The sequence below is a fragment of the Ascaphus truei genome, chromosome 2, assembly GCF_040206685.1.
Source record: "Ascaphus truei isolate aAscTru1 chromosome 2, aAscTru1.hap1, whole genome shotgun sequence".
NCBI classification, from domain to species: Eukaryota; Metazoa; Chordata; class Amphibia; order Anura; family Ascaphidae; genus Ascaphus; species Ascaphus truei.
The window spans coordinates 318,258,702-318,271,396 of NC_134484.1; the positions used below are offsets into that span (position 1 = coordinate 318,258,702).

Here is a 12,695-nt window from a genome sequence, read left to right on the forward strand (position 1 = left end):
CACACACACACACACACACACACACACACACACACACACACACACTGTCTGCAACCCTTCTTTTCGCCATTATCACTTCGCATAGAGTGCTTCCACTGCAGGTCTCATCAGTGTGGGGTTGGTTATACTGGCAAAATGAAGCAGGGACAGGTTTCACCACATTTAGTTAAGTTGTGGTGTGTAAAAAAAGTGACAAAAACCCTCCACAGTAAAGCATATAGCAAAAGGAAATATTACTGTATGATTATTTGTATATATATATATATATATATATATATATATATATTAATATTTATATATTATATATATATATATATATATATATATATATACATATACATATACATATACATATATACAGCTAAACCCCGTTATAACGCGCCTCGTTATACCGCGATTCGGTTATAACGCGGTTTTCCCGTGGCTCCCGTTTTTTTTTTTTTTGCACATTGCACACATTGCACACATTGCACACACTGCACACACTCACTGCACACACACTGCTCATTGCTCACACTGCCACACTGCACACACACTGCACACTGCACACACACTGCTCATTGCTCACACTGCACACACTGACACACTGACACACTGCACACACACTGCACACACACTGCACACACACTGCACACTGCACACACACTGCTCATTGCTCACACTGCACACACTGACACACTGCACACACACTGCACACACACTGCTCATTGCTCACACTGCACACACTGACACACTGCACACTGCACACACTGCTCATTGCTCACACTGACACACACTGACACACTGCACACACTGACACACTGCACACACACTGCACACTGCACACACACTGCTCATTGCTCACACTGCACACACTGACACACTGCACACACACTGCACACACACTGTACACTGCACACACACTGCTCATTGCTCACACTGCACACACTGACACACTGCACACACACTGCACACTGCACACACACTGCACACTGCACACACACTGCTCATTGCTCACACTGCACACACTGACACACTGCACACTGCACACACTGACACACTGCACACACACTGCACACTGCACACACACTGCTCATTGCTCACACTGCACACACTGCACACTGCACACACTGCACACACTGCACACTGCACACACTGCACACACTTACACACACTTACACACACTCACAGACACTCACACACACTCACACACACTCACAGACACTTACACACACTTACACACACACTCAGACACTTACACACACTCACAGACACTTACACACACTCACACCCACATACACACACCCATATACACACACACACTTTCTCTCCCATATATACATACACACACACACTCTCTCACTCTACACAAACGGGGGGTGGGGTCGGAGCAGAGGAAAGGCCGCGACCAGCACCACCACCCGCTCCCCCCCCTCCTCCCGCGCAGGCAGCGGGAGCGCCAGGGACAGCGGTGGGGAGAAGAAACCCCCCCGCTACCACCTCCATGCAGGCAGCGGGAGCACCGGGCACGTGGAGGGATCAGAGGTAAGCGGGGACCGGAGGGACATCCCCGCTCCCATCTCCTTCCCCGCGGGCTGTCCTGCGGTGACAGGGGGAAGCGGGGAGCGGAGGGACATGCCCGCTCCCATCTCCTGCCCCGCGGCCTGTCACGCGGTGACAGGGGGAAGCGGGGACCGGAGGGACATCCCCGCTCCCATCTCCTGCCCCGCGGGCTGTCCCGCGGTGACAGGGGGAAGCGGGGAGCGGAGGGACATGCCCGCTCCCATCTCCTGTCCCGCGGGATGAATCTGCATTAAAGCGGCGGCCATTTTTTTTCCGCGACCCCGTTAGTAACGCGGTGGTCTCGGGGTGGACCCCGAGACCCGCGTTATAACGGGGTTTAGCTGTATATATATATATATATGAATATATGTGTATATGCGCGCACACGCACACACACACACACACACACACACACACACACACACACACACACACACACTCATATATATGTACACACGTACGTGTACACACACGCACGTATGCACGTACGTACACACACGCGCACGTACACAGACGCACGTGCGCACGTACACACACACACGTACACACACACACGTACACACACACACGTACACACACACATACGTACGTCCGTACGTACGCACACACGTTTGTACACACACACACCAACACACACTGTATATGCTGCATCAGCAATAGTGACATTGCAGCCATACTGTCTCGCTTCTCTTCTTACATTGAGAACTAGTAATAGTAATTAGCACAGGAGAGGAGCAGTATGCATCAGTGCACTGTCTCTAAGCCGCTGATGGAGTGGTGAGAAGCTTCAATCGGCTGCTACATCTTCTCTTCCTAGACAGCAACACGGAGAACACATACATGTCCGGTATTATCTCTCATTTTTTACCGGACAGAGTAACCAAGTACCGTGTACAGTGCGAGCAATGCTAATCTTAATGCTCCTCCCACATATGCCAAGATTTTTGGACCCCTGCTTATCCTCTCACGCTCCCATCCGCCTCGTCCTCACCCCCTCCCCTCATGCTCCCCTCATCCTCTCTAATCCACCTCCCTTCATCCTCTCTCACCCCCCTCCCTTCATTCTCACATACCCCTCTTTTCATCCTCTCCTCCCCCCTCCCTTCATTCTCTCTCACCCCCCTCCCTTCATTCTCTCTCACCCCACTCCCTTCATCCTCTCACCCCCCCTCCCTGTCATTATCACCCCCACAGGACAGCCAAAGAAAACACACACACACACACACACACACACACACACACACACACACACACACACACACACACACACACACACACGTACAGTACAAATACACACACACACACGTACAGTACAAATACACACACACACACGTACAGTACAAATACACACACACGTACAGTACAAATACACACACACGTACAGTACAAATACACACACACCGAGACAAAACAGAACAAATACACACAGGACACATCCTCGCCTCTCTCAGCTCCATGCTTTTCCTCTGCTCTTTGGCCCCACCCCCAGGCGCCTGCCACCTCCTCCTGATTGGCTGCTGCTGTGTAATGCAGCCAATCAGGATGGAGGAAGCTGCCCAGCCCCTTGCAGCAGCAGCCCTGCTCTATCCCTTCTCTGGGGAAATCCCGTGATTGGTTACTAAGTCCAGATAGACAATACCGGACACATACATGTCCCTCCCCCTGCACACATACATGTCCGGTATGATCTCTAATTTTTTACCGGACAGAGTAACCAAATACCGGGCTGTCTGGTTCAATACCGGACACCTGGCAACTCTATCTCTAACCCCATATATTTTACAGTCTCACTTTTGAAGCCTGAGGTATAAGGAGAAAAAAAAGCCATATTTATTATGTTCTATGCCACAAATCAACTTGCAGCCCATTCAAACTTAACACCATTTAGTAAATCTAACTTGCCCATGGTCACAACTAGATCAATCACTTAAAAGGAAGTGCCATTAGCACAGGATTACTTCTGAACCACTTAAACCACTCTATTTGCCTTATTGACTTCAATAGGGCTTTCCGTGTAGTTGAGCTGGATCAGCACTCTTGAACTTAATAAAATAAGGCCCTTTGTACTGCATGAAATATGCTGCACTTCTTTTAAAAGTAGCTCAAAACAGTGAAAATGTCATTACATTCACTTGAAGGTACAGTTTTACATTATTGTAGTTGAAAGCAGCAGTTGGCACTGATAGCATTTTTTTTTTTTAATATATAATTTAATTTTTTATCTCTGACCCTTTCCAACACTATTTTTATTTTTCAAATCCAATGCTGCGTTTGAAATATTAAACGTGCTAGGAGGTTAAAATTCAGCTCTCCCCTAGAGCCAAGTGTAGTCTTAAAGTTTCCATGGTATCTTCAAATGCTAGAGATTAAGGGGCAAGTTAATAACAATATATGAGTACAACTCAAAGGGTTCTGGGGGAGTGGGGGTGTTGTTGCTTTAACCCTTTGAATGTTGAAGCTGTCACGTGACCGCTGCTTCACTGATGACGGAACGGGAGGGTAGTAGACCTCATTCTGTTCGATTTGGTCATCTCCCCAACAAAAATGAACAGGGTAATTATGATCCTTAACAGAAAAAAGTGCTCGATAGCGCTCTAACAAACACAAAATAATTGTGCACAAATTATATGTGAAAAATGTGTTAATAATTATATAAATAATAAATGCCAAAATATAAGTGACAAAATTGTGGACTATAAGTGCTCAAAAATAAGAGGCTTAACAGATGCACTCAACCCTTGGTATAAGACTGTTTCAATAGTCTTGCATGTTCAATTCTTCCAAAAGAACCAGAGGAGCGCATCTTGCAGGCATGTAAAATAGAAAGACATCACACAGTATAGCAATGTCAAATAAAGTGAATATGAATCTCGTGCAAGACTCACAAATGGCTACTCACATAAAAGCAGTAAATAGGAGCAGTCATCCAACTTAAGGGGTGGATGTTCCCAGTGGTTAATGCAGCAACTACTAGCAGACTTTGCTGTAAACTTAAAGCAGGGCAACCAGCTGTTAGTGAAGCAGGAGGAGGACAGACAGAAAGGAGTCAGGAATCAGAGGAGCCTCTGACTGCTCCTTTTGACTGCTTTTATGTGAGTAGCCATTTGTGAGCCTTGCAAGAGATTCACATTCACTTTATTTGACATTGCTATACTATGTGATGTCTTTCTATTTTACATGGCTGCAAGATGCACTCCTCTGGTTCTTTTGGAAGAATTCATTATGATCCTTAGTCTAGACACTGTAGAAGAGTTTCTGCGGAAAATACCCAAGCAGACCTGATATAGACGGTTATCCCATTCTACTCACTGCAAAAGTGGGGCATATCTGAAGAAAATAAATCTCCCATTGCTCCAGTTTCCAGTGGGGGAATTTTGATGAATATCCGGGCTGTTAAGTTATTTTTCCGGTTCACGTTAAATTTGTAATGGAATAAACAACCATTTTAGTTCTAAGAATACGGTCGTTAATGTGGGTCACCCCACTTCAAATCCTTGTCAGCTCTCCTTGTGTTCTTGGGCAAATTACTGTATCTCCCTGTTCCCCAGGCATAAAAATTAGATTGTAGTCCCTAAAAGGAGGGAGTACTCATCTGGGTTCAAGTGTACCATTTATTTTGCCCTGCTTTTACTAGTTATTTGTAAGGGTTGGTGGCAGACTTCTTTAAGCAAATCCACAGCACATCAATTAGCATTTTTCTGTTAATATACAGTGTCTTGCTGCACTAATATTAGACACAAATAGTGGCGTTGAGGCAAAAAGAACACTACAGAGAATAAACTTTGCGCACCCCTGACTTAGGGAGAGGATTCACCCAAACTAAGACCGGGGCCTCAATGATAAGTAAATACCTAGAGAAGTGTGACCTTCCAAAGCTTCATTATGAAGAACCTCTTAAGCCTAAATTCCAAGATAACTGACCTAGAATTTAAGAGGGATAATTAAATAATTAAAATCCTCAAATGCCCCAGGCCCTGATAACCTCCCAAATATATATGATAAAAAATACATTCAATTGAGGCCATACCTACAGTAGTAAACCTCTACAACACATTTCCCGTTGACCATGGATTAACTCAGCAGATGTGTAAAACAAGCATAGTTGTTATCGATAAAGAGTGGAAAGATCCCCTGAGGTGTGAAAGCTATAGCCATATTTTCCTCCTCCAATTTGAATGTGAAAATCTCCTTCAAAATCTTTGTCAACAGGCTGAACCTTAAACTACCACGTTTGATCCATGCCGTTCAGGTTGTGTTTACTATTAATCGGCAGGCCTCAGATAGCATAAGAAAGATAATTAGTACTATATGATCAAGTCAACCTTGGAGAGCCTTGGAGAGGATTAGCTGGCCATTCCTGAACAAAACATTAGAGGCATTTGCCTTTACAGGCCCTATCTTAAAGGGAATACAGGCCTTATATCGAAATCCCATAACCTCTCTGAAGTTACCTAGATGTAATTTTGAAGTCATTAAAATAGAAAATGGAGGGAGACAGGGTTGCCCATTCTCCCTGTGACTTTTTGTTTTTATATTAAAACACGTACTGTAGTGTGTGTGATAAAAGAAAATCCCAATATGCAAGTTATTAAAATAGAAAGAGAAGAATATAAAAATTATCTGTTTCTCGACGATGTCATTTTAACTTTAGATAACCTGTTATCCTTGCTTCCAAACTTTTTCATGCGGCTCTTACAGAGCTCGGCTCCCAATCGGGCAATAAGATCAATGCTGATAAATCGGATGCCCTCAATTTAACGCTTCAAAACCATGAAGTTAAACTGTTAAAGGTGAACTTTAATTACAGGTGGAGAGGGAGACACCTTAAGTACATGGGAATCTATGTTACAAAAACTTACCAGTCCCTTTACAGATATAACTACCCAAACTTATTCACCCAGATTTAAAAGGACCTGTCAAATTGGAACTATGACTTAGGAGACTTACAGAACAAAAGGCGGTGATTTGAATTTAAGCAATGTTGCTCCAAATGTGACCTCTCCCGTTTTGAAATTTTCAAATACCAACAGGTCAGACATTTTGGGATGAAAGTTCTTTAGAGTAAAGGACTTTAGAGTTTTCAAAAAGTTCTACATTTGATAATCTATGCAAAAATGTTTGGTAGATCTACTTGTTTCCTGTGTTACAGATAAAAAGACAAACCGATTAAAAAGGCCACCTGATCCCAAGGTGTCAAATTCATCAAGTACTACTTTTAAAAAAACAAGTCAAACATTTCTTACTCTTTAACCTAAAATATGACCACTGCACAACTCCCAGTTTCAACCAAGTTAGAGTGCATTTGGGCCATTGATAATAGCAAAATGTGTTCCTAGTGGTGAACCAGAAGTAGTGAAGTCAGTAGTGGCAGCGGTCATTTTTTTTTCTCCCCCCAGGTCACCTACAGTATGACTTGAAAGGCACGTACAAGAAGTGACTAGGCTCCATTTTGATAAAGAAGACCTGCCTTGCCTTCAGTGTTGTTTCTTTTATAAAATGTTTTAACAAACAAAAAACCCCGGGTAGGTGGTTTGCACCAGCAGGTTGAATTTGGGAAAAAACCCTCGACAGTGAACAAAAGTTCATGATAGAGACCAGCGCTTCTCCACGAGCCCCCTCGTGTCTATAGCTGGCTTCCTATGCTATTCATTAAACTATGCTGTGCAAACTGCTCCTGTTAGGAAGGCAGGAAGCAATCTATCATGCTCACTCAACTGCACTCTCTTTTTTTTATTACAGTCCATTTTGAGCCAGAGCCAGGACAAAGCACTAAGGAGAATTGGAGAGCTGCGAGAGGTGAGCTTTCGATACAGGGCATGCTAAATATATCTACACAAATGGTGCAACCTTGTAGAGTTCCTTGCACTTTTTGAAAAGGAAAGCTGCAATACTATACAGTGTGTTGGGAGCCTTAAGCCCCATATTTATTAAGCAGTCTTCTGCTAGAAGACACATTATAGTCTATTGACTTTAGTTGGCTGTAACGTGATTTCCAGTGTTGGAAGTGCTCAGTAAATATGGCCCTAAAATGGTAAATAGGAATAATATTGGTTGAAGAGAATCGCTGTCCCAAAGAACTGGAGGGAATTCCAGGTTGTGTGAGGAAGTTTGAAGGCAGCTGTGAGAAGTGTACAGTAGGTTGGTAACAGGGTTATTTCATGAGATTAGAGCAGTACGGGAAGAGGGACAGGAGGTTTAGAGCAGGGACCTGTGCCTGCAAAATGTCTCTGTAAAGCGCTACATAAAACTAGCGGCGCTATACAAGAACATGCTATTATTATTATTTTTGCTTGATATGTTCTTAATGACAAATAATTAATAGAATTATTTTAATCTTATTTCAATCTACCTATTGGGTATATATGACTGAGTGAAATATTAAATGAAAAATAATAATAATAACAAATGATTGTGTAGTGAATAAATGATATAATGATATTATAGATGCGTAGTACCCCCATCGAAAAAAAGAACTGTCTCAAAACAGTCACATGAAGAAGCACAAATAGAATTTGAAAAACACAGCATGAATACAGTATAAATGGACATATGAAATAAAGCAAAGAATAACCATATGTGTATATATATATATATATATATATATATGTAATAATAATGATAATTTGATTATGATTGTAAACATATTAATCACGTTAAGAAATGCTTTAGTTCTCAGTCAATGTTGAGACCCCCAGGATTGAGGGTATCCAAGGCCAGGATCCAAAACATTTATCTTTGGTTCAAAAGATGTTGACGATCTCCCCTTCTAATGGCTAAGGGAATGTGCTCAATGGCACTGAAGGTAAATAAGTTGATATTACCCAGAGGGCCCTCCGAGAAGTGTCTTGACACCAGGAATGTAATATTTAGTTTTTTTTAATGGACCGTATATGCTCCATTATGCGTAGCTTCAATGGCTGGATAGTCCTGCCTATATAGTTTTTACTATACCCGCAGCTCAGAATATAAATCACAAAACTTGATTTACAAGTCATGAAACTCTTAATTTTGAATTTATGCTTCGGAATTTGAGATTTGACATTTTTTAACAATCTAGCATAGGCACAAATGCTGCAGTAGCCCCATTTGAAGAAACCCAGAGGTGGTTGAAAGCCCATGGTCTGAGTTTTGGGAGTGGTGATAGATGTGCAGATAACATTTTGGCACGTCTGAAAACAAATTTTGGGTTGTCTTTAACAATGTTTTTCAGTTCTGTGTCTAATTTAAGAATGCTCCAATGTTTATTAATAATAAATTTAATATCAGCATGTCTGCTGTTTTAAAAGGTCTCAACATGATTTATTTCACCTTGTTCCAGTAAGTCGGGCATCTTCTCATGCAGTATTGGCACAAACTACCCAGTCTGGTTATGTCCGCAGTTGTGTAGGCCCTGCTGAAAACGTACAGATGTAGCCAGACTTACTGTCCCCAGCACCGCGGACAAACAAGCGAAAACCTGCGGCACTGGGGGCAGCGAAGATTCATCTATATCTTTTTTTGATAGGAACTCCAAATGGATCAACAAGCGAAAAAACATCTGCAGGAAGAGTTCGATGCAACTCTGGAGGAGAAAGATCAGCTTATCAGCGTGTTAAACACTCAGGTAAAGTGATGGGTGGAAGTTTTGCATGGCTTGCTTGGGGAGCAAACTTGAAATCCATCCCAATAACAAACGTATCTCTACACAGTGATTCTGAACATCTTGATTATCTTCCAGCTGCCATGACTTGCACATGTTTAGAGATAATAGAACTGAAAGCAGTCCTTAATCTACCCACCATCATTTTGTAGCAACAGTCATTACTTACCGTTAGGTCTTCTCTATTGGTGTTTGGAAGTGGATACAGCACATGTAGGGGCATACAATGGAGCCAGAAGTTACTGTAGAGATTGTGGTGAGTTGCTGTAATGTTTTTAGGTGTCCGCTGTCTGCTCAGAAGAATATGTAGATGTACAGTCACGCTTTGTATTTTTAGAGACTGCAACAAGGAAATTATCAGGTGAGGTGTGTGGGGGTCTTTCAAGGAACAATTCCTCTGAGCTCACAAAAACCATTCCTTTGCAGAACAGTGATCATTGGAATCCTTCTACAAATAATCTTACATTCAGCTGTTTTCATTTGTTTGGAAATTAAACAAAATGTATGTTTTCGAATTGGAGTGGTATAGGTGGTCTGCATGGCAGCTACAATTTTCTTTGCTACATTTACTGTCCAAGGTCCTGTTCAACACGGAATATAAGAAATTAGGTGGATAGTAACATCACAGAATTTCCTACAGGTAATGTAAAGAAGAAATCTAGAAAATAATTATATATATAAATAATAAACTATTATTGCACAAGGTGGTATTTCTAATTCCTACCCTGAAATACTATAAATAAGGAAGAATGAGCAATGAACAGTCCAAAAAATACCAATACACTAAACAAATGTTCAAAAGGTATATTGACTCCAATACAGCATTTCAGTGAGATCATAGTACAATACTCAAATGATCACAATAGTATACATACAACGTGTATATAGAAAAATCAAATACACATAATATCAAAAAGCAATATATCGGTCAAAAATCTTACCACAAATAATGAAAGAATAACAGACGACACCCTGGTGAATGAGAGTCCTGTTCAACACAGAGTCGCTCCAAATACATCAGAGTCGCACACACAATCTACTTCAGAATTCTATCAATTACTCCGGTAACCAGGAGATTCCTGTCCAAACTCTACATGTATATAGCCTAAAAATAACAGATGATCACCGCACACAACAATACTTTGTGCCAAAATAAAACTGACATTGTTTTGCCGAGAAGATACACAACATTTTTGGGGTTGGGCGTCTTCCTTATGGTTTCTCAGCAATACATGCATGTTTAATTTTGGCGTAAACATCTGTTGTGTGCGGTGATCAACACAAAGTGACATCAAACAAAACAAAGAGTAGCTAATGCAAGTGAAACCCCTCCCACATTTCAGGTTACCATGTCTGCAACCTAACATTAAGTCATTCTATAAATATGCTCATCAGTCTCTGATTTTTGTAAGCAAGGCATCATTCACCCAGATTCAACCCATATGCCTGCCATAGATACATTTAACTCCCAGTAGGAGCCCTGCCATTAAGAGGTTCCAAATCCCTTTGATTTTATCCACACAAATCTGGGTTGATTACTGAATATTCGTTGAACGTACAGTAAGTGTCCGTTTAGAATAAAGTATGATGGGTTTTTCATGCAGTATAAGAAGTTGAAAGATTCTTCAAGAAAGTAGTCGATTATTCTAGTTCAACGTAGCGGGTGAAACAAATGTTTTTAAGAGACTTCTTCTCCGTCTAGTTGGCTTCCTTTAAAACACTCAGCCAACCTCAAAGTCACTGTAGATTCAAACATATCAGCTACTTCTTTTTATCTGTTTGACTAATGATGACAAACAAAAGACCGAACAAAGCTAAGAATTTTCAGCGCTGTGAAACAGTCATGCCACCATAAGACCTTAGATAAATATTGTAAAAACCCTCCAAATCATTTGTTTACCACGAAAATGGTAAAAGTTTAAGAAAGTATTTACAACCAGGCCCAAAATAAGTTATGGTGAGTAAAAAAGGGACACAAAGCCTTCATGTACTGTGTACAGTAAATGAAAGAAATACCACTTCTGAGCCCATTCACATATCTCAGTCAGGTCTGCAACCCTGTTTTTCCCCATTATTTCTTGGCATACAGTGCTTCCACTGCAGCCTGGGATTCTGGGTAATGAGATGTAAGTGAACGCTCAATGTGTCACCTTCTGCTCATTTGCATGTCATTTCCCAGAATCCCTGGCTGCAGTGGAAACATTGCACGCTAGGAGATAATGGGGAAAGACAGGGTTGCAGACCTGTCTGAGAGATGCAAATGTGCTCACAAGTGGTATTTTTTATTTTCTGTAAAAAGTATTTAAAAATACTTACACTTGTCCGATTTTCTTTTTCTAAAAGGTGTCAAGCGGCTACATTTAATCTACTAAACAGTGTCCGACACTTGCATTAGTTTACTTTCATCCTAGACAGGACTAACCCTTTAAAAGTGTATTTTATTGACTTGCTTAGGTGACTTTACTGAAGCAGCGAGTAGGAAAAGGGGAAGCTGGCTCCGAGGTACCTGAGCCTGTGGTCTCATCAGATCCTGACTTTCAGAGCTCCATGCAAGAGGTCGATACCGAAAACATTTCGACTCCAGGTATGGACCATGGGGACAGTCGGTGGGGAGATCAGATAGGATGTTTTTTGTGATGGAAGCTTTTGGAAACAAGGCTACTCCATTACTAAAGGTGCAATGTTGTCCATAATCAGCTCTGAGCTGAAAACACCAAATCAGTGGTCAATCACAAGTGCTACTTTTTCTCGTGAAAGCAAATCTAATGACTTCTAAATAGGGATTCTGGTTTTAGGTTTTAACCAAAAAAAAAACTCCACGACTAATCATGTTGCACTTTTGGTTAAAACTGCTGAACACTTGGAATGAAGCTTACTTTCCTATTAAGCCCCGCTCACCACTAGGAGACAAAGGCATCGCAGGGGAGTATGGAAACAAAAAAACTGCACTGATAAAACACCACATTCAAATGAGTGTTTTATTTAATTAACATTATTTTTTTAATAAGAATAATAACATGAAAACACCGGAAAACAGAAACAGATTTAATGGAAAAAAATAAACACTGAAAATCGAAATCCCTACTTATAAAGTGTTTTAGTTTAAAAGATTGACTTGTCTACTTTCCCAATACTACCCACTAGACATATTCTCACCTTCTGTTGACTCCCTTGAAAGTGAGGGCAGAGATATTTTAGGAACGGGAATAAAAGATTCCTCTGATTTTGTTCTGCTGTATTGTTCAATCCCAGGCAAATTATTCAGAGGAACTTCCCATTCACAAAGCTGTAAAAGTAAATGTAGGTGGGAACTGCAGGAATATAGTCTGTTCAGGAGTAACTAAGGCATTTATATATATTTTTTAAAGTTGCAGGGATTGCACATTTAAATGTCACAGTAGTTTGTTAGATACACTTATCACACGACAATCTGAGCTCAATGCACAAAATCGCTGCTGGCAATACTTGGGTCCCAGGTATGGACCATAGGCATAACCAGTGGGAATCCCAGACA

At 41.4% G+C, this 12,695-nt stretch overlaps 2 protein-coding genes across 6 annotated transcripts in view; one reads left to right on the forward strand and one right to left on the reverse strand.

Annotated features, from left to right (window-relative positions):
* Positions 1–12,695, reverse strand: part of LRRFIP2 (LRR binding FLII interacting protein 2) — a 501,877-nt gene that overhangs the window by 375,243 nt on the left and 113,939 nt on the right. The window lies entirely within an intron of this gene.
* Positions 1–12,695, forward strand: part of GOLGA4 (golgin A4) — a 145,226-nt gene that overhangs the window by 42,811 nt on the left and 89,720 nt on the right. For all 5 annotated transcript variants that reach the window (XR_012799195.1, XM_075586516.1, XM_075586517.1 and 2 more), the window contains 3 exons: positions 7,282–7,338; positions 9,047–9,145; positions 11,636–11,765. Coding sequence is in view for 4 of the 5 variants with exons in the window: in XM_075586516.1 (XP_075442631.1) it covers positions 7,282–7,338; positions 9,047–9,145; positions 11,636–11,765 (286 nt within the window). In the remaining variant the exon portion in view is untranslated. The remainder of the gene's footprint in view (positions 1–7,281; positions 7,339–9,046; positions 9,146–11,635; positions 11,766–12,695) is intronic.